The sequence below is a fragment of the Dermacentor albipictus genome, chromosome 6 (genome assembly GCF_038994185.2).
Source record: "Dermacentor albipictus isolate Rhodes 1998 colony chromosome 6, USDA_Dalb.pri_finalv2, whole genome shotgun sequence".
Classification (NCBI taxonomy): domain Eukaryota; kingdom Metazoa; phylum Arthropoda; class Arachnida; order Ixodida; family Ixodidae; genus Dermacentor; species Dermacentor albipictus.
The window spans coordinates 98,191,572-98,214,472 of NC_091826.1; the positions used below are offsets into that span (position 1 = coordinate 98,191,572).

The window sequence follows — 22,901 nt, forward strand, 5'->3', positions numbered from 1 at the left end:
GCAAAATATTTCCGCATAAGTGCAGCAGTTCCCAATCATTATACACTATCCAAAAGGCTGAAAATGGCTCATTCACACTGGCGAATAAGGGGGGGGGGGAGGTGAGGGTCACGTGACAAAGTTGGTCGGAAAGCGATCGGTTGCCTATTATATCGACGAAAATAATCGCTTTGGTTGCAAAGCGTCTGTCCTGAGCCACTCGCTCATCGCTCGATGACTGGAACAAATGAGCTATAATTGCAAGGTCTTGCATCATCCAGAGAACTATTGCTGTTTGGAAATTATTTTTAAAAAATATACGACGTCAAAATATAGGTTGAAGCAAAACATATGAAAAGCTTTCTATCGTAGTCTGTCGGTAAGCGCCGGAGCTCCAGAGTGGCTTGGTAGCAGAATTTTTGCGAAGAACCACTTGGCTGCACAGTTCAGCATTGATCTTTAGCCCTATGCATACTATACAAAAGCATACGCGGGTGCGACTTCATGGAGCGACGCATCACGCAGTTCAACTCCTGCTGGGCCAAAGGAACAAAGCCCTGCCAGCTATTGAAAAGTCTGACAATGATTGTTGAAGAACGTCGGCAATGGTGTTGCAGGCGTGCCACATTAATGTTGCACGAGAAGAGACAGAGGACAAGCCATGGGCGTTTGCAAAACTCCTCAACATTTTCACTTCTGCATACGTGATGATTTCAAGGTCATGCCATTACGCTTTACAGGGGGGCGTCTTTGATGTTACAAATTAAATTGCCAAAACCATAACATTACACAAGGCAGTCAGTCGTGGGCGACTACGGATTAATTTTGACTACCTACGCGTCCCGAATGCACGCCACACGGCTCTTTTAGCATTTCGCCCACATCGAAATGCGGCCGCCATGGACGGGATTTCATCCGGCGCCCGCGGCAATAGGAACACAAAGCTTATGCCACTGCGCCACCGCGGCGAGTGCAGTTCACGTGCAGTGGACACGCTTCATGTGGGCTCTGTGTTGGAGATCCAACAGACCAGATTAACGACTCACCGAGACAAAAAAGGTGTACTAAAACATGGATACTACTGAGAACAGTTCGTTGATACCACTGTGTACTGTAGGTGCTATCCATGTGGTTTTATCACTCTTTGAAGTTTTGATGTGCAGACAATGCAAATGAGCTTAACGCGATTCCCGCCGCTCATCTATGGGGATCTGTGGACGTCGCCAAGTTTAAGCAAGGTTATGCTGAGGTAAACATCGGGCACTGACAGAAACTGAAGAAAAAATACATGTTTTCCAGAAGTGGAGCTACACCACCAGCCGGAAGCGCTACCGAAACCACGGTAATCTTTTTTTTTTAAAAAATATCATCTTGTGCAGAAAAATGAGGCACGTTCTGGGGAGGAGATGACCCTACAGACAGGTGCATGGTGCACCATACAAGATTCGCGACTCCCTACTTACCGGAATCCTGCAACCCGGACCAGGATCAAACAAAACAAGTGCGCAAATTGCATTGAATTGCATTGTCCACTTATATCCTAGAGAAACCTACATAGGAAGACTACAGAGAGAGGCAGAGTGCCTAAGCCTCGACATGAAGACGTTACCGCCTATACATAAGATTGACTTTATTGATCAGACCAAAGAATGGACTCGAGGTGAAGATACTCGGCATATAACGGGCCAAGGCCAGCGCATATTCTTGCGAGAGGACTAATGAGAATGACTCACATGTAAGACTCAGGAACGGGTTTACCTTCATAATAGCTAATCTGCGAAGCCGCCGCTATTTTAGGCATTGCCAGACTGCGCTTCGGTGACAAGAACTACGACGTGGCTGCCTAGGTGGCCGCTTCCGAAGATGTTTGTCACTGACTAGTACACAACCTTGTCGCCGGTACTCATTCTGACTGAACTGATGGCACACGTGAGTGCGCCCGCAGAGCGTAAACATGGGAGCCCGCATGCTTGGAAAGCCAGAAACCACGGTCAAGACTTCCAGAGAGAAGACGGGTACTTGGTGTGTTCACTATTAGGCTATTGGGGTATCTTGGATTTACCCTCCCGACCCGCCAATTGTGATACGTCTGGTACGAGCCAGGTCACTGTGCCGTTGTGTAACCCACGCTGGACGCTTAGGCCTGCCAGAACGAGATAGAAGCCATGATTAAGCACTTCCGCGCATGTGAAACCAGGTGTATGCTGTGCGGAGCTCGATCGGAGCTCCCGAGTAGAGGGGAGAGGTCAAGAAAGGTATGATGTCCAGGCGGCAAGTAGATGCTTGTTTAGCTCGGAAGCGGAAACATTGGCGTAAACATCGAGGAGCAGAGCCCCGCAAACCTCTCGCTCTAGGTTGGTGTCCCTCTTGGCCTTTTGCCTGGGACCAGTCCTGAAGCATGTGGCTGGCAGGAAAGGGTAGAAAAAACGAAAAATTTGCGGCAGAAACCAATCAGAGAATAGCTATGGGCGGTTATACTTTAAGAATGAATTAATTTACAATACAACAGATTCCCCTGTCGAAAAGAGTTATGTACGAGGCGCCACTCCACCGCTACCCCTCTTTCGCGTTTCTCCGAGAACACTCGGCTTTATCTAGTGCTGCTGCCGAGAAGCCTGTGCCGTGATCTTCCGAAGTGCATGGCGTGTTTGTACGCGCGAACGCACAGAAACTCTTGATGCGGCAATCATGCTCCACTCTCGCATTGCTTTCTGGGCATGCTGCGCGTTTAGTTGCACTGCGGAGAAGTCCGCATGTGGCCTTCGAGACGAGAAGCGTGGCGCTCCGGTGCCTTCGAAAGCTGAGAACAGTTTCCTCGTTTAACCGCACACTCTGTCGCCCGTCCTCAGGGACCCTAGTTGGCAAGAAGTTCACTGAAGAATGGCACATACCTAGTGAAATTCATAGCGCTGCTTGAGAAAGCGTTGGCGTGAAAGGCGTTCAGTGAAACGTAGGCCATAACCACAGCATTTGTGGTGCAGCCTTTTAGTGCGCCATGTTCTTGTTCTTGAGCAATCCTTGTGGCGTTGAGTTAATTCCACTAAGCATCGGAGATATTAGGAACCTTCTTGATCCTATAGAGTGCCACATTCCCTGTGCCTAGTTACATGTGTTGGCGTCAAAGACGTTCAATAAAGAGCGCCACACACCTTCTGGCATATACCCAGTGACTCAAGTAGGCATCAAAGTGGTTCGATGGAGGACAGAAAAGATCAAGTGACACATACCCAGTACTCGAAGTCGGCGTAAGCTTTAAGCATGAAATCTTTTATCTTCAGTTGTCGGCGAACATCAAGTGACCTTGAGCCAAAAGCTAGAACCGTTATACTGAGACGAGAATATCCGGATATCGTTGCTAAAAGAAATCACGATCATCCTGGCAATCAGTCAAAATTTAAGAAAAAATTTCGACTACACAACCTGCACCTTTAAGAGTGGAACGCGACAGCATTCAAAGATCCCTGAGTGCTTCTCCCGCTTTACGGCACCTGCAGCTTATGTAACGTTAATGTCCACTGGGTAACGCTGACGGCGAAAACTATGCACTACGGCTAAATTTGTGGTTCTTTTTGATGGTGTGCAAGGGACCGAGGGGATTGAGCCGCTCTTACTAAGACAGACGTCGAGTGGCAGCTGGAAAACGCTGTCACGTTAAGGGGGTACGTGTTGGAGTTTCTGCGTAACAGAATTGTTTTCTCGCATGTGCATTTTAGAATCCGATGCTACCATGCCTGTAAGTTTTAAGTAGTACGTTACCATTTTTAAGACCCATTTTACTGCGTGAAATTCAATCAGTTATGTAGCTTCGTTGTGCTTCACAGAGGATCTGCGTTGATCAGAGTGATTTTTTGCCGATACGATGATGGACGCCTGACGCCGTTGCCGAAGGTTCTGTGACACAAGCCCCTAACGCTCTCGCGTTAATAACCGTATCTGACCCCAACCCTCTGTACGGGACCGCATTGCATACGCTGATAATTCCCAATCACATGAAAAATATTATTGCATGCGAGCTCTTTCTAGTATTTGTTCACAATATCATTCAAGCTGTAACTTCTTGTAGGTGGAAGTTTTATTCATTTCGAGAAGCGACGTTCAAAAGGCAGATACAGGACCCCATACAATTGATTGTGATCTTTTGGCGCTCAGAGAGGGTTGCTGTTCAACGCCAGTGCTCCATGAGTTCAGCCGCGCGGGTTTTGCGCCGGCTCCAGAGATGGCGCCACGCTACGTGGCCAAGCCGGCAGCGTCCTGTGCGCCGCGGACGGCTCTTTGGCCGAAACGACGCTTGCAGTGAGATTCAGCTCGAAACCGTTTCCTCAGCTGATGTGTGGTGTGATGGAATGTGCCGTTACGAACACCCACTATATGCATACAAAAATTGTAGCTAATATCACACAATCCTATCCAAGCAATCTGCTTTACTGGTGGGCATTTTCATACTTACATCTATTTTCGAATACGAGATAGCCGTGATTTTTTCAAACGATGCTACCTAAGAAGTCCCTCGTTTATAATGATCCACGTCGGTATGAAAGAGGTTCGTTGAAGAGCGGCGCGTATGTGCACTTTGGTGACAGACACAAGTGACGGAAGTTCGCGTGATGGCTGCTTCCGAACATTGTTACCTAAAGAAAGCAGCTCGATGCGCTTTTGATTCGACCACTGACTACCCTGTGACCCAGGTAGGCGCAAAAACGGGTCGATACAAACGTACCTAAATACCAACATAGGTAGGTAGGTAGGTAGGTTGGCAGATAGATAGATAGATAGATAGATAGATAGATAGATAGATAGATAGATAGATAGATAGATAGATAGATAGATAGATAGATAGATAGATAGATAGATAGATAGATAGATAGATAGATAGATAGATAGATAGATAGATAGATAGATAGATAGATAGATAGATAGATAGATAGATAGATAGCCAGCGGAAATTGGGTGAATTACCATAAGTATGGTAATGCACTAAATAAAAGAAAAGTCCGCATAGCACGGTAACATGGACAGCGCTGCTCTTTCCTTCCGGTACTCCCACTGCTCCTAAACCCTCACTATCCATCACCCACACAAAAGCAAATTAAACTAGACTGTTACAAATACCAGCAGCTGGCGTGTACACTTAAGATAATGAAAGCGGAGGGCGCCGACCTTCAATGACGGCTGACGAAGCTGGAGAATCACCGAATACAGCGATTCTAAACGTCTTGTAGCACCAAACGGCAGTTCTCTGTGCTAGCAGTCAACTAAACAATGCAACCCCTTCACGTTAGAGCAGATAATAGACAAGAAGCTTGCTATTCTACAGCAGATGTTTGACTACTTCAGCAACACGGTAATTATGACTTACCAGGAGGCACAACAGCAGACTCAGTAATTACCACAACAAAAACAACAAGCACCACAAGATCAATTCTCCACGAAACCAAATGTGGAAAGAACATAACACGAAGAAAGTAAAGTAGAAGGCATACAGCCAGCCGTTGCTCTTTTGCAATTCATAACGTTCACAACCACCAGCAACGAGACAACTGAAATGGCGTGACGTCTAGTTAGCAACGACGAAAGAACTAAAACACCAGAAGAACAAGCTCGCCAAGCAGCAGAAGCCAAATATACCCAGGACCAGGGGTGCCATCAATGAATACTGCGATATTTCCTTCATTTTCAGCCATAACATTATACAACCAATCCACTCCGACCCATGAGGCATGTGCCTGAAGCCTAATGGTTAGAGCACTAAAGTTCTGTGCTGGGAGGCCGGCACCGTGATGAAATCCTGTCAGCTGTTATTGCTTTTTGCATATACCATACATATATGCATATACTGCAATGCTGTGTTCACGGTGAAGTATCAGACGGCACCAGAAACTGCGTATTACGTAAGCAGCGATTTTTTCTCTAACATACAACACGGCAATGCCGGTAGTGGAAATTCTCCTGGACTGGCAATGTCACTCCCAAAGCAGTAACATGGTAATAGCACGGTAATATACGTCAAGCAAAAGCTAAGAAATACATTTATTGGGTGCTGGCAAACATCAAGGGTTTCCCTGTAGTCTTAATAATCACTGAGCTTCGATGCCTTCAACCCAACTAGCGGTACTCCTCATAGCGTTAGTGTTTGCAGACGCGTTGTAACTGCTTGACCACTATGTCTTCTGCTCAGCAGCTGTTGCTTCTTGAGCTGTCGTGACACCATTTAGGCCATCCCAGCATGTTCTTAGAGCATTCTCTGGTGAGCTTGAACGCAACAGTCGAAGACGAGTGTAAGCGATCTGTGGTATGAGAAAATAGGTACCCTATGTCATGCAGTAACGTAATACGTTTCCAATCTTCTCGTTGCTTCACGGTGGTATTTTCTGCAACGTTCTTTTTTTACCAAGAATACATTTATGAAGAACTATGCGTCATAAAGGCATCAGAGTAGCAAAGGTTTAGCGAAGCTGGTAATAGATTGCTACGCAACTGAGTATTCTCTCCAACATTTTGTACTATTGCGATTGCCTGTAGTCCAAAGAATAATGCAAGAAGAAGAGTCCCCGAACACTCTACCTACGATATCATGCAATATATACTCTCTGATATAGGCCCCCTTTGCTATGACACAGTATCCAGCGATGGCTCGCCAGCTATAGAGGACGGCCTCTGGAAATAGTTGAAAGCTACACCGTACTTGGCAAAAGACCGAGCAAGCACATGCGCCAAACCTCAAACTTTTGTGTGGGCATGAAAATATGCGTCTAATAAAAGAATTATGCAATTGATGGGGTATCTGCGTTGGTATAGGAAGATATTAGGTATTGTGTTTTTTAATGACAAGTTATTGCGTAGAAAACAATGCTAGCAGCCAGGACAACTGAAATGGTTTTGAAGATAGCACTGTAGCCCTGCGTATAAGCTAATGTTCAGGAGAGCAGTGGCACCCACAATCACAAAACAGAAAGCATAAGTGGGATTTATGTCCCTGGACGTTCACCGGAATAAGTAAATTTCGATTGTGATTTTGCCAAGTTCTTGAACCCTGCGGAAATCTAAGGTAAAAAAAAATAAAGCATACTAGTCTACTTAGACAAAGAGCATAAAATTTAGCACGACTTCGATATTCCCTAATTGAAAATTAATCAAACAGTGCTATGGCAATCACCAGATCTTGTGAAAGATCCGCACTCCCCGCGTCGTAAGGCAATCTAGTTTCCCAAAATTTGAAACAACTTTTGTACCACCGATGGACATTGTAGTCTCAGTACGGGCCTATATATCACGTATAGAGTATCTGTACTACGTACAAACAACGTGTTTCGTGTCATTCGGTCGGAGGCTCACAACGCGCATGGTCTTCTCGCCATTAAAGCGTCTCCCAATAATTAAAATTACCTTGTACAACCACAGAGTCGGTATTTATCGCCCGCTTACAAATACAGGTCTACATTACTTCATTGGCAGAAATATTCTCACCAACCGCAGCAGTACCAGATTTTCATTCCATAATGACAATTTTCTCTTACAATCACGCAAGAACTGCCGGAAAAAAACTTCTGCTTTTGCTCGTATGATAGTGTTGAGTATTATACAAGCCAATGTTATAATCCCCAGCATTACCATTGTACATTCGTACACGAAGAATTTAATTTTCAAATTTTGTAAGCTGTATCCTTACTCCGATGCATATTTTTGCCCATATCCTGTGGTTGCTCAATAGAAACAGTTCTTATAATATAATTTGTCGTCTTATATTTTATTGCTTCAGGATTGTTAAACATATGTAACATTTCTTGTTTCTTCTTGTATTCGCAATGAATGCATTGTTACAAATTCTCATGTACCTAGAAACCAAAGGCACAGCTGAAGTTTCAAACCATTATCCCTCATACTGTATAACATGTTCCGTATATACTTACAGCTAATAAAGCAGAAAGATTGAATCTCAATAGCACTAGCCACACTAATCTCATCGCTTTCGACATTAAGACAGATTTGTTGCAACATCGCTTCATGAAGTGCACCAGAGAAATTATGAAAATTAAGGCACAAATTGGGGTGCAGAAGCTAGCTAAAAACTGTAGCAAAAATGATTTGTCAATATCCGCTCATTATAGACGTTCTCTTGCAGAAGCGGCTTTGGTGAATCTGAGATGTGATTTTAAATTAATTTTCCCACACGGGAAATTAGCACTAATTTTTATCTAACGTAGAGTGGTACTGTTCTCTATGCCTTGCAAGAGGCATCAACTATATGTCTCATGTTTAGCGTTGGTATAATATTTATACGTTGACATCGTATTACACTGAAGCTATTTTATGGTACAGTAAAAGCTCGTTAATTCGAACCGCAAGGGGAAGCCGCTTCAGTTCGAATTAACGAAAGTTCGAACTAACGAAAGTGAACGAGAGCAACAGTACACTGCGATTTGGAAGCAGTAGGGCATGTCAGAAATTTGGCGTGTCAGAAAGTGATGGCGTGTGCCGCGGGCACACGCCATGTTCAAGTCGAAGCTCTGGGTCCGACTGTGCCACACCACCGATGTCCACCGAAACGAACGTCAGCCGAGGCTTAACACCTCACAATGAATCGCGACGGCCGATACCTCCTAAGCTGAAAACAAAGGTGCACAACCGATGAAGACTGCCGAGACAAAGACGCTGAACATCTGAAGGTAGTGAAGGCCCTGATTCGTTTGTTCTTGATTGCAAGCGCAGCTGCGACGTACTTGATTCGCTGTGTTTTGGCGCTTCCCGTGCCATCTCCGCACAACATTAGCAGCTGTGCAAGATTTGCAAAGCCTCCGAGATTCGCAACGGGCAAGAAGTCTCGGAGGCTACGTGGAACAGAGGGGCGGCAGCCGCCGCTGCCTTCTGGCTGACCCCGCGTCGGTTAGATTTTTTTCCGATTTTGCCTTCTGTCGCCGTTCTCTCCGTTTCGGAGGCAATACAGCCTTGTGTGTAGGCAGTAGGCGCGTTTCTCTGGCCGTGTGCCAGGCGAGCGTAGTTCGAATTATCCGTGAGGGAACCTTCTCGCGTTCGAATTAACGGACTTTTTTTTACATAGACTTCTGTGGAGCTTGGCCGGACCAAATTGTACAGTTCGAATTATCCATAAATTCGAGTTATTGAAGTTCGAATTAACGAGCTTTCACTGTAATTAGTAATTGAATGCTGCGCTCGTGAAAAAAAAAGATAGGAATCACTAAAAATGAATCACAGGACCTGGGATGTTTTCTTTCGATACAGGAATTACAATAAAAAGTGGCCTAATCAAAATTTTTCGGTAAACGTGTGAGACCTTATGAACAAGAGAGAGAGAGAAAAAAACATTTATTCGGACCACCGAGGTGGTTGTTCTTTAGGTCGAGTGGGTGGGGTCCTCATTCCAGGACTCCACTGGCCATGGCTGCTCGACGTACTCTCTGGACGAGAGCTTCTTGTCCCGCCAGGGTATCGCCGGTCAGCTGTACCTCCCACCGCTCAAATGACGTGCTAGGCGTCTTTAAGTGTTGAGGTTTGCCCTCGCACCCCCACGAGATGTGAAAGAGCGTAGGGCGTGTGTCGCCGCACCAGGGGCAGATGCCGCGATATGTATGTGGGAACATTTTACTGTATCTGTGTAGGTTTGGAAATGCGTTGGTCTGTATAAGTCGGAGAGCTACGGCATCTTCAGTGCTGAGCTTTTTGTGAGGCGGGGGATAAATCCTGCGGTTGAGTCGCTGGATCTCCAGTCGGTCGCAATAATTGGATGGCAGGGGCATGAAGGTAAAGGTTGGGGATTGATGAGACGATTGGTCTTGCCCCGCTCGGTTGATTAGCGCTCGAGCTAGGGCGTTCGCCCTTTCGTTCCCCTCCAGACCCGCGTCACCCGGCGTCCACGTGATTTTATGGTATTCTTGCAGCCTCGGGCCTAGAATCTGAGCCGCCAGCAGCGGTGTTCGTCCGTTCGTAAAGTTACGGCAGGCCTGTTGCGAGTCGGTACCGACATGGACTTCCCTGCCTACCCTGTCTTCTTGCTTTATTACTAGCGCCGCGGCTATGGTCTCAGCCGCAGCTGGGGTCTCTGCCCTCACGGAGGCCGCGAGAGTCAAGGAGTTGTCTCTCCCGTTCACGGCGGCTACCGCGAAGAGGCCCCCCACTGGGTACGCCGCCACGTCCACGTACGGCCCATACGGGTCACCCTTGAATTGTGGGCGCTGTCTGTCGACGCGAGCCTTGCGTCGTCCTTTATGGAGTTCATGACTCATGTGCTTCGGTATCGGATTCGCCTTGATCTTGCCTCTGACCTCAGGCGGGAGTGATCGTTGCCCATCGAGGGCACGGAGCTCCGTTGCCGTTCCGGTCCGGTGGAGGATGGCTCTGCCCGCCGCCGTGTTCTGTAGTCTGGCCTTTTGCGAAGCCATAACCGCGTCCGACAGCTCAGCGAAGGTGTTGTGGATCCCGAGGGCCGCTAACTTCTCGTTTGAGGTGGTGACAGGGAGACCCAGGGCCGTTTTGTACGCGCCTCTGATAATGGAATCGACTTGTTCTTGGTCGCGTTTGTTTAGCGAGTGATAGTGATACGGCATGCTATACGTTATTCTGCTGATCACCAGAGCCTGGACGAGGCGAATCGTGTCCTCTTCTCGCATGCCCTTGCGGCTTCTTGTAATTCGTTTTATAATCCGCGAGATCTGGTTGGTGGCCGACCTTAGGGTTTGGATGGTGTGGGAGGCTTTCAGGTTCCTCTGGATCCAAAAACCCAGAATCCTAGTCTTATCGCCTTCCGTTATCTTCTGGCCCTCAAGATAGAGGTCGATAGGGCAGGGGGACTTGTAGATTCCTCCTCCGTGCACCCGGATCACCTCGGACTTTTCGGGCGCACAACGCATCCCGATCGCTGCCGCAAATCTCTCCACGGCCGTCGCGGCCTCTTGAAGGGTCGCCTCTTTTTGCGCTAGAGAGCCTTTGGTGGCCCAGAGCGTGATGTCGTCTGCGTACAGGGCGTAACCTAGGTCGGGGATCTTCCGCAGCTCTTTGGTCAGCGCTAGCATCGCGACATTGAAGAGAATCGGGGAGATTATTGCCCCCTGCGGTGTTCCTTTGTTCGGCACGTCGATCGTATCCGATCGAGTCTTGCCTATTGCGATGGTTGCCGTCCGGCCCGTCAGGAACGATTTAACGTGACTAAAGATGCGCTCCCCGCAGCTGATGTCGTTTAGTCCCTTGAGAGTGGCCTCGTGGGAGATGTTATCGAAGGCCCCTTTTAGGTCGAGTGCGAGCAGGAGGTGTTCTCCTCCCTTCAGGATGCCCTTGAGAACTTCTTCCCTTAGGATTAGGAACGCATCTTGAGCCGAAAGTCCCGGCCTGAAGCCAAGCATGGTGTGCGGGAAGAGGTCACCGTCCTCTATGTAATGTTGGAGGCGGGTTTCGATGACCCTCTCGTACAGCTTGCCGAGGCACGAAGTCAGCGAGATGGGACGCAGGGCGTCGTTCGCGGGCTTCTTGCCGGGTTTGGGAATGGTCACGATTTCCGCGTGTTTCCACCCGTTTGGTACGTGGCCCTTGCTCCAGAGTTCCTCGTTTAGGTATTCGGTCAAGTCCTGGATGTGCATCGGGCTCAGGTTTCTAATCATTGCATTGGTGATTTTGTCAACTCTGGGAGCTGTGTTGCGCTGGGAGGTTCGTGCCGCGGCATACACCTCTTCCGCCGTGATGGGAGCGTCCAGTTCTGGTCTTGGTTCTCCTTCATATTTTAGGAGGCAGGGTTGTATGGGGTAGCTACCCAGGTACCTGGTTTTTAGGGTGTCAATCAAATCCTGGTCGTTTCCGGGGAACTTGTGAGCGATTTCTAGAAGCGTCCGACTAGTTGTCGATTTCGCCTTGTCGGGCTCGATCAGGCAGCGTAGGATGGCCCACGTCTGGGCCGTACTCAGGGTACCCTTGAGCGAGGTGCAAAACTGTACCCAATTTTGCTGCGTCAGCTCATTTGCGTAATTTCTGGCTTCGTCTGTTATTTTCTCGATTCGAAGACGTAGCTTCCGGTTTAACCCCTGTCGCTTCCACCGTTTGAGGAGGCCCTCACGGGCTTCCCACAGGTGTAAGAGCGGGCGGTCGACTTCGGGCGTCTCGACCGTGCGCTGGATGGTTTTAGTGGTTTGGATGTGGGCGTCCCGGAGGTGCTGCATCCATTCCGCTATGTATGTTAAACCGTTTTCGGGCGGGGGGTACTGCCTGAATGCCTCCCAGTCCGTAAGCCTAATTTCGCCAATTGTTCTCTTGAGTTTCGGCGTGGATACCGAGATGCTGAGGATATAGTGATCGCTGCCCAATGTTTCGCCCAGGTGCGCCCATGAGTATTCCCTTACGTTTTTGACAAATGACAGGTCCGGAAACGTGTCTCGACTTACACTGTTGCCTACTCGGGTTGGTTGGAGGAGGTTGGTTATCGATTCGAGGCCCATTTGGTCAACCGCATCGAGGAGCGACCTTCCCTTTTGCGTGTCTTGTTGGTAGCCCCAAGTCGTGTGTCTAGCGCTCATGTCTCCCACAACTACCAGCTGGTTGCAGCCAGCGGCTCTCACGCTGTCGTAAATGATGTTGCGGAAGTCGTCTTTCTGAGCCCTCGGCGGACTGTACAAATTCAGGATGAAAGTGCTACGTCTACCCCTCTTCTGCGGGAGGACTTCCACTAGCACGTGATTAATGTCATGATGTTGATAATGTTGTCCCACGGCCGTCACAGTTTTGTGCACTAAAACAGCGACTTTCGGTGATCCCGCGTGTTTAATTACGTAGTAAACCCGTAGCCTGATTGGCTGGTTCCCGACCTCCTGAAGGCAGATGACGTCGGGGGGGTATAGGTGATTTTGGATGAAGAGTTGGAGTGAACTTGCCTTCTTGTTCAAAGAGCGACAATTCCACTGCCAGATCTCGAGGTGTTCGGGCGCGCTGCGTGTGGTGTTAGCCATTGCTGACGTTCATGCCACCACCGTCGCAGTTGTCGGCGTCCCTGACGTCACCCGTGTAATTTATGCGCCTGTACGCCTTGATGCGTGGGTTGCTGATCTCGTCGTCGACCCGCTTGCGCGAGCCAAACTCAACGTTGCGTATTCTTCTTTCGAGGTCTTCATGGCTTAGTGTGTTCTCCTTGACTTTATTGTTTAATTCGCCTATCTGGGGAAGCATCTGTTGTATCGTAGCATAAATAACTTCGAGGGTGACTACACTTGACTGGACTGCCGCTGCCGAGGCCGCACAGGGGAGCGATGAGGGCGTGGTGGTTCTTGAGGGGGGAGGAATGGAGATGGCGGGCTCGTGGCCTATCGTTCCGCTTTGCGACCCTGCCTGTGTGTTGTTGCCGGTTTTGCTTAGCAACGCTTCTAAGCGTTGCATGCGTTGGTTTAGGTCGTTAACCTGAGCCTTCAGTTTTTCATTTTCTTCCCTGATGCGCGTACATTCTGGGGAGCATTTACTTTTTTCACTGGTATTTTGAGCGGAGGAGGTACTAGGCTGATTCCGGCTCATTTTGTTGTTGTTGGCTTGGTTCTTCTGTTTAGACGTGGATGTCGAGGTAGAAGGCTGCCGCTGCCCTTGCTTCTCTCCTAGCTTTGGCCACTCCGAGCGGAATCGGGACCTGGACCTGGACTGGGACCGGCATCGGGACCGGGACCGAGACCGGGACCGGAACCGAGACCGGGACATTGACCTGGAATGGGCCCGGGACCTCGAGCGGCTCGCCGAGGGTTCCGAGCTGAACCACCGTAGGCCGCTTCGCCTTGGCCTTCCTCCATCATTGTCGTCGTCTTCCTTCCTCCTTCCGGGTGGAGGATGCTTCTTGGTGGTAGTGCTCTTGTTTTTTAGCTTTTGCTTGCACTCGCGAGACCCCGTGGCGTGGGCTTCGCCGCAGACGGCGCACTTGAGCGAGCACTCGTGGCCGTCCGTCGGGTCACGCGTCCCGCAAGCGAGACAGATCTTGACGTTCGGGGTAGGACAAACGTCCGATCGGTGTCCCATGCGCTGGCACACATAGCAGATTTGTTTTGTGGGCTTGTAGGCGTGGCACTCGGTCTCCCCTCCGTAGTAGTAGACGTATCGTGGAACTACGTGAGAGCTGAACGTGATCAAGGCTGTCTTGGTCTTTCCCAGCATGCGGGCCTGCACGATTTCCCCGCCTTGGGTCCTAACCCTTAGGTGAGTCATAAGCTCCTCGGGCGCGGTATCCGGGTCGATTCCATGTATGACGCCCCGGGCCACTCCGTCCGGTGCCGCAACGTAAGAGTTGACTTCGTAAAGGTTGCCGCCCAGCACAATCCGCGTGATCTATAAAATTGCTCTTCGGAGGTACGTGCTTCAACCAGGATCCGAATATGATATGCACCATACTGGGCAATTTTTTTTTGCCACAGAGGCTCTTAACAGGCACCTTAATCTGAGTACAAAGGTGTTCATCTCAAACGCATAAACATTGCTATGCTTAACCAGCGAGAAAACTGTCCGCACCGGCATCCACCATGCAAGACGATTACTTTCAACCAAGAGCCCGCAGCAGCGAGGGACTTCGTGCTGCCTGTGGTTTTAAAGCGAACGGAGCGGCGAAAATGCATCGGTCACCGAGCTCTCAGCACATGCTGCGCGCGGCCTGTTTCGCCGATCGCTTTCGAGATACGAACCAGCGCGTATCTCTTCAACGTTAACCCAGCAGCGGGAACGCAGTGCGCCAAGCTATCAGCAGTCGGAACTCCCTGTCGGCATCGCGGATTGCTTTCAAGATACGGTCTGCGTTGTGGTGCCATACGGAGCTGCCAGCGTAGTAAGTTTGGTCACGCTTGATAATGCTTCGACGTGGAGGGATAAGGCGCTAAAGAGCGATAACCCCTTATCGGGTGCCGGGTCTGCGAGACATTAAATGCAAGATAGCACTCTACTGGATGCGTTGATCCTCTCGTTTAGCAGAATCAAAGTGGTCCGGTACTCGCGTCGATTAGTGCCGAAAATTTCTAGGGGCGCTGCAAGTATGTGAATGGGTACCTACATACACGTCCTCCTTTCATTATATGAAGACTGGTAGCTTTTTATCGGCACTATTTTTTTCTTGTACATTTACTGGACCACATTTATAATTGCCTAGTCACGTTTAAAATGCGTCACGCTATCCGTCGAGTTTAAACAGAGCAAGCAATTGCCGACATGTCCTTACCTTCGCCGTTGTCAAGCAGGCGGACAGGGCAACTTAGTCGCTGCGGGTTGCGGACCACCGCCATCACGTCTGCATCCAGGACAACGTGGCCTCCTTTGCCCAAATCAACGAATATGATTGCGTCCTCTGGTTTGCTGACGTTGCTCTCCACCACGCCAGCCAAAGCCACTATCGGCTCATTGTTGAGATCTCTGATTTGGGACTTGACCACCATGCTGATAACGACTCGACCCTTCGTTGAACACTCCACTTGAAGCGTCCACGTACCCGGCTTAAAAAGTAGATCAATCGATGAGTCAATAAATTATGCAGTCAATCATCCAATCAATTTATTAGTAAAAGAAATAGGTAGAACAAAGCGTTGCTGCCTTGCGCTATTCGCAAACTCAATATATATATAGTTGAAGAAATGAAGTGGCGCACTTACGAAAATTGCCTGTTTAATAATTCAACGTTTTGGCCATGCCACGGTCAAAAAGTTTAATTATTTAACATGCAATTTTTGTAGGTGCGCCCCTTCGTTTCTTCAACTACCTATGCACGGAAACCTACAGAGCTTTTCATGAATTTATATGTATAATCTCAAGAAGTGGAGGACAAAGCGACTCGTGTGTGCGAGCAGTGACTCGAGGCTCGGCTGGGCACTCTTGCACGCGGCCGGCCAGGACGAGGGTTTACTGGTGTGATTGGGGGGACCATGCCGTTTCCACAGTGGTGCCCAACGTGGGACACCGCCTTTGTTCCGGGATGAACCGTGGTATTTGTGAAGGCGGGCGTTGCCCACATTCCACGGCCTCTAGCTACGCCTGCTTTGCCTGGTACGTCACCATCTCCACGGTACGAGCTACATGTCTGGTGTTCGCTCAGGCACGCTTCCCACAGCTCCCTCTGTCACCGTCATCCGATATGGCATGGGACACTGGGGTGGAGCAGTCCCCTACTGGCTACGGAAGCTTCCGGCGACACCGTTGGAGAAGGGATTTGCCTGCTCGGTTACTGTATCAACGCGACAAGTTTTAGAGGCACGCATACCACGCATGACGCCAAACCCAGTGGCACGACCGCGTCCAGCTACTCGGAGCCGTCGGAGAGCGACGACGCATCGTCGCGACTCCGACTGGGCCATCGTCAGTGGTCCAGTCCTGACTGGACCGTTAACGGTAAAACAGCCGCCAAGGCACACACAGGCAAGCTGTCGAAGAAAACGGCTCGGAAGAATCGCTCGTCGGGTAGCGAAGCCGAGACCGAGAGTGGCTAGTTGTCCTCGTCCGAGCACGAAGAGGGCGAAGTCTTGGTCTGTCACAGCGGTTCTTAGGCGCCGGCCGGTGGCAGTGGCAGTGACGACGGCGATGGCAATTCCGATGAAGAGGAGTTCAATGGCGGTTACGACGACAACCTCATGGTCACTCGAGGTCAGTTATCGGCGCTCGTGGAAGCGGCACCGTTCGAGCGACGAGGATCTTCATGTGCGATCTTCCATTCCTGCTACCTGCGTGGTTCTCTGTCGTTTCGCCTCTGTTCGGAGAAATGGCAGCGAGTGGTTAGATGCTACTTCTGGGGACCGGCTGCATGCACGCATCAGGACGTGGTAGAGGAAAGACCGGACCAGGTGTGCTTCCGTGAATGGTTTGGGGCCTTCTCGTACCTGCAAGGCCTCGACAACTCGCAGTATCGACCACCCGGTCTGCCACATCTTCGCGAAGCGTACCTCCAGGAAGCTAGGCAGGTTTGTGGCCTTCGGGTTCCTGGAAGAGCTTAGCAACTCGGACGTTGCCTGATCCGCCGATCCTCGTTCGGTGCAGCTGTAGCTGTAGCAGTCCAGCGGATGACAGCCGATGTCAGTTGAAGGGGCTAATGCAACTCGATGCCGACGAACCCAAGCGGCTGCGTAGGGAAAGGTAAAGGCAGCAGATCGGCTTGCGAGAGGAGGAGTGGGGATTTCCAGCGCTGACAGTCGAGCCATGAGCGAGAGAACTTCTCAACGTAGCAATACATCCCTTGCCAACAGTACGAATGTCGTAGGCATGATAACTTTTGAAAACTTGCGAGTGTACACTCCGTGTATCGGCGTGAAATGCTACGCATATGGCTGAACGGAAACTGCGAGTTTCTACTAATACCCATTGGCGCTCGGCGGGATTCGAACTGCGTTATGATGCAGTTTGTCGCAAATGTTGAAATGGCGAGCTTGACGACGCAACGTGCAAGTGGTTGGTAGTAGTGATGGACCAGAACGGAACTCTATAATGCAGTATCTCCAATGGTCATTTCGCTGCTCAGATGCGATGGTAGCAAGACCGAGCGAAGAAACGGCAAAGTGGGATAGTGAGCAGAAGTCATTGTCATCAGGCAAGGGAGAGAGCGAGAGGGCGTTGTTGTCAGAATGCTGGCGTCAACTGCAGTGCAGCACGCGGATATCGTAGTCCTGCTCATCGGTCAAGATGGACTGAGGGGTCATTCAAGGAGGACAACCAACATTTTGCATCATAATACGTAACTCCATCAAAGCGACGGTCATACATATAAGGCCTGAACTTGGTGAAAGCCTTGTTGAAGCCCAGGTATACATTTTCTGTCACAGTGCAACTTATATGAGCTTCCTTAAGCGTACGTCTTGCATAAGGCGCTACATTTATGGAAACTCTCATTTGCGCTGGGTGAAAATTGAGGCGAGGCCAACACCGCTGGCATCTGTGTGCACCTCGGTTGGGGCTGTCAGATTGTAATGGCGTAAAATTGGTGGAGACGTTAGCAAACGACGCAGCTTTGTAAAGGCCTCATCGTGCTCGAACGAACAAGAAGTGAGAAGCCGTTGCTTCTAAGTAGCTTTGTCAGGGGCGGTATGATGGCGACGAAATTCCGAATGAAACGTCCGAAGTAAGAGCACAAACCGATGAAAATGCGTAAATCTTTGATGGAACTTGGCGTTCTGAATTTAATGACGGCCCCAAGTTCGGCTGAATCGCGGAGAATTCCCTCCTTGGATACGCCGTAACCTAGACTTGTCAGCTGAAGAGCAGCAAATCGGCACTTGAGGTTCATTGGTAGCCCAGCGTTTGTTAAATGTTTTTAAACAGACTGGATTCATTCTAGGTGTGTGATGAAGTCAGGAACAAGCACAACAACGTCGTCGAGATAGCACAAGTTTGTGCCATATAAAGCCTCGTGGAATCGTGTAGATCATGGCTAAAATGTTGCCGGCGTATTACAAAATCCAAAAGGGATTAAGTTATATTCGCAAAAGCCGTCACTTGTGACAAAAGCTGTCTTCGGCCGATCGGCGTCTTGCATTGGTACTTGCCAATACGTTGAGTGCAAATCTAAAATTGAAAAAAATTGTGCTCCTTGTTGATTGTCCACAGTGTCGCCTATGCGCGGGAGAGGGTAGAAATTCTTGCTAGTGATCATGTTGAGGAGGTGGTAGTTGGTACGGAACCGCATGGAACTATCTTTCTTCGTGTCTACGACGACAACGCATGCCTCTGTACTGTTGCAAGGTGGTATCACCTCAAAGCGCAGCATGTCAACTTGTTCGTTGATCATACGACGTTCTGCAGGAGATACACGATACGGACATTCCCGCAATGGCCGTTGCGAGCCAGTATCGATGCGATGTGCAACAGCCGGCGTCCGTCCGAGGGAAGATTGCCCTACATTGAAACAAAAGCGAAATTCTTTTAAAAGGAACAAAAGCTGAGACCGTTGGGCCGTTGCAACGTCTTCGGCCATGGAAGAAGCGAACACATCAATGGACGAGGGGACACATATAAAAGTACTGAGCGCACTGGAGCTAGCACAGTAGTAATCTTTGGCCGCGTCCATAACTTGAATGCCTTGGATCGCATCTACATCGCCGAGACTTTTCTCTGGGAGCAGCAGCACAGGATATGCAAACGTGTTGCAAGCGATGATTGTGATGTACCCTTGCGTGATGTGCACTGTCGGAAAAGATATCGGCAGGCCTTTCCTAGTTAGAAAGCGGTCAGATGAAGGTTGTACTTCAACAGCGCTTGAGATTCCGCTGCAGGTCATGGGCGCCAGCGTTGACACGTTCGAGAATTGTGTGTGTCGGATTGCACAAGTAGTGTCACCGAAAGCGCGGAATTGTCACTGAGGGGCAAAACAAAAGCATAGAGAGTTCAAGTTCGGCTGATGCGCAACGAATAACCGCATTTTAGCATGATAGTACATCCTAGCGGAGGATAACGTCATGAAAACACAAGGATTATGAGTTCTATGGCGCATAGGTCGTCGTCGGTGGCCACACGACGAGTGCAAATCTGCTAAGGGGCGAACGCGCTTAGAGCCCAAACATGGTCAATCCACCCGTCCATTCCGCCCTCGTTCACCCGCGTGTTGATGGCTCTCTAGTGGCGAGAGACGAGCGGTTGCAACTTTCCCGTCCTCACACATACTCGTCTCTCATTGGCTGGTCTGAGGCCGACGGTGTCAGGCGTCATCACAGCAAACATGGCGCTTGCTCGAAGCGAGGCGAAGCGGGAACGCGAGTCCTAAGCTGAGCTATATAAGCTAGGAACAGTCTATTTTTTCTTGTGATTTTTACTTGAGTTATCTGGCACCTACAGAGATAGACATTGAAGGCAGCAAGCCGGTGTACCCTTCCACGCCTCATCAGTGCGTGCGATCGCTGATAGAAACAAACGGAGTGCAGGAAGGGTGTGTTGGGTTCACGAGAGCATCGAAATAAATATTTTAAGCCGTCGACATTGTGAGATTTTGTACCACGCTTCGCGTGTGCGTCGCGAACGAGATGTTCATCACATACACGTGCATTCTGAGCAGGACACATGTTCAGGGCTTGGCGAAATAAATAGTGCGCGATCGGTGCACCTAGCGTACGCGATTGGTATCTGTTCTGTGTATTCGGTTTCTTGCGGCGAAGTGGTGAACTCCAGTCCTCGCAACTTTCAGAAGTAATGATACGATCAGTAGCGATAACTTTTTATTGCCTCGTTATCACTGCCATTGTGTGTGCGCCGTTTTGCCCGCTGCGATGCGCCGTGGCGACCGCGACGTTGGAGCTGTGTTCTTGCTGCTATGAAGTGTGCTCGCCAGCTACAAATCTTGACATATATGTTCGATGTGTCGTAGTAATACTGGGTGTAGAAGTGCCCATTCTGCGTGATGTAAGTGTGCTCAGAAGTGCACTGTGCAGAATTGTTGCCTATCACGTTTTCGTATGTCGTACCCTTGTAGATAAGTCCTATCACACCAGCATATTATGCCCCTTGCATTTATCGTTTGTTTCAGAATTTGTTACTACACTTTCGAAGGTTGTTCTCTTGTGGTGGAGTGCAGGGAACATCATAATAGTAACATGCGTCAAGACGTGCAGCGCTGTCCTGAAATGCGGACACGCCTGACAGCACTGTCCTGAATGAAAATTTCTGGCCGTCTTGTTTTTTATGATATGCACAGTGCTGCGAATAGAAAGAATTTCTGGATTTAACGAAGTACACTGCTTTATATTTTGCGATGCAAGAGGGTTACGTAGCCAAAAATTCTACTGCTTGTTTTTGACTGGTGACTAAGTACAGAATGTTTGTGAAGACAGCAGTGGCATGGTAGATGAATGTGTTATAGGTAAGAACTGGACAGCTGCTGCTTATTAAGTAAAAAAAGTTACGTTTGCTGACAAAAAGCAATATGAATGTAAAAATGAACACGTAAGACGATTAGTAAGTGTCACAGGTATGGTACTATATAATATTCTGCTAGCAACCAGCAGAACTTTGTGAAAGAGATTTTGTCTAGTGTTCTTCGTCACTGGCTAGCTATTGTCACGTTACTAATACAGGCAGAATTGGGTGAGCGAAAGTTTGCTGTTAACTTGTATAACCACCTTTTTGATTATCTCGTTCGGGTCACCAGTTTTGGCAGGAGCATTAAGTGTAAAGTGGTCAATGGCACAAGTGCCCTCATTATGGGTCTGCGAAGTGCTTTATTATCTTTCCACGTGTTCACTTCGCCAACCATCACCACCAAATATTGTGCACAACACTAACTTAGGCCTGCAAAGTATGTCCATTAAATGTTTTTCCAGTACACTTTATCTATCTGTGCAAGCTTACTGTTGCTATCATTCGTGAATGTAGGATGTTGGATGCTGTAAGTGCTATGTCACTGATCTTTATGTTGCACAGGCCACAGTTGCACTCGTTAACTGAACCGTTTTCAGTTGCGCTGCCAGACTATGGAAAGGGGTGCCTCGTCTCATGTCATTCTTTAGCATGTTCATGGCCACAGTGCATTGCCCCTGACAAGTCAGCTGCTATCACAATATAAAACGTGCCTATTGGCTGGCATGAGTTTACTCTGAACACACATTTTCACGGTTATGTCAGCATTAGTGTTGTGATCGAAGCCAGCCAATGAGGACGAACTGCTGACAAAATTTTCAAGTGATTCTGACGGCAGAGTGTCTGCTCCCTATATTATGCTAGCCATACGGCTTTTCTTTTGTGACACAAATTTACTACCCAGCCAGATTAGATATTGTCAAACCAGCAATTTTAGGCCCATATACATAGGCACTTCTTTATTTTATCATATTCTGGACATGACACCCATGTCTAGCTTGTATTAGCAACATCAGCTTAACTTATGCACGGAGTTGAGTTGCTGCATGTTATAAAAAAGCACTGCATAGCTAATAGGAATGAGACTGGTAGTAAGAAAAATATTTCACTTTATGTCTTGTAGTATAGGTTGTGCGGTTCATTTGATGCACGCAGTAAAACGTAAACACAAATGCCAGGTGGTCAAAATTTCTTTAGTCCTCCAACGCGGCATGCCTCCTAATGAGAAAGTGAATTTGGCACGTAAAACCCCATAAATAAATAAAACACAAATGTATGTGTAGCTTGCATTTACGTGCATGTGTGTGTGAACAAAACAGCACTTCTAATGTAATGTAATGTGTTGCATCAACTTTACCCCATTAAAGATGTTCTATGTGGTATTCGGCCGATAATATTTAAATGTTATCTCATGTTGCAAATAAAGCACTTCATACCTGTTTGTAAACCAATTTATGGACTGTATCCACTGCATGCCAGAATGCATATTTTACATCAGTGCAGCAGTTTTTTAATAAGCTTTTGCCATCGCTTATTATTAAGAGGGATCTTTTTGATGGTGCCATCCAAACAACTGATATAAAAGTTCGTGTTTAGTATACCAGCAGTCAAATACTTAATGCAGCTGCGATTATTTGTGTACAAGTGAAATGAATTCCAGTGCTCGTCGAAGTGTCACGTGTTGTTCTTCAGTCATACATGGTGGCTGTATTTGGCGTCCTGAGTTCTAGGCTCAGTTTCGCATCGGCCTGAATACTTTGTTTAGCGCAAAACGACAGACACAAGAAAGACGACAGGGCAAGGCGCTACTCTCAACTGACATCATTTAATTTCGTCACTCCTTCATACACCGCTCAAACCAGAGGAACAGGAACTACGTGAATTGTGACTGAGAGGTCACAACCCGAGCATTTGTGTGGTATCTTTCCTGTCCATCAATGTAACCTTGCACTATAAATGTAAAATGCCCCCACCTTCAAAGCTGAGTATCCACCCTTACATTTCGAGCACAGTTTTGAATGGTCAGCAGTTATGCTTATAAGCACATTCTGACAGCAAATCTACACCACCTTAATTTAAGCACGATGTAAAGAGATATTTGTCCATAGCGAAGCTGTTCTAGAGCACTTGCAGGAATACAGCATTGTCCAGTG

The 22,901-nt window shown here is 48.5% G+C and overlaps 1 protein-coding gene across 1 annotated transcript in view; it reads right to left on the minus strand.

The window, feature by feature from the left end:
* LOC139047078 (calcium-activated chloride channel regulator 1-like) overlaps positions 1-22,901 on the minus strand; it is a 189,937-nt gene that overhangs the window by 17,200 nt on the left and 149,836 nt on the right. Inside the window, exon 12 of the mRNA XM_070521028.1 lies at positions 15,149-15,419. Within this exon, the coding sequence (XP_070377129.1) occupies positions 15,149-15,419 (271 nt within the window). The remainder of the gene's footprint in view (positions 1-15,148; positions 15,420-22,901) is intronic.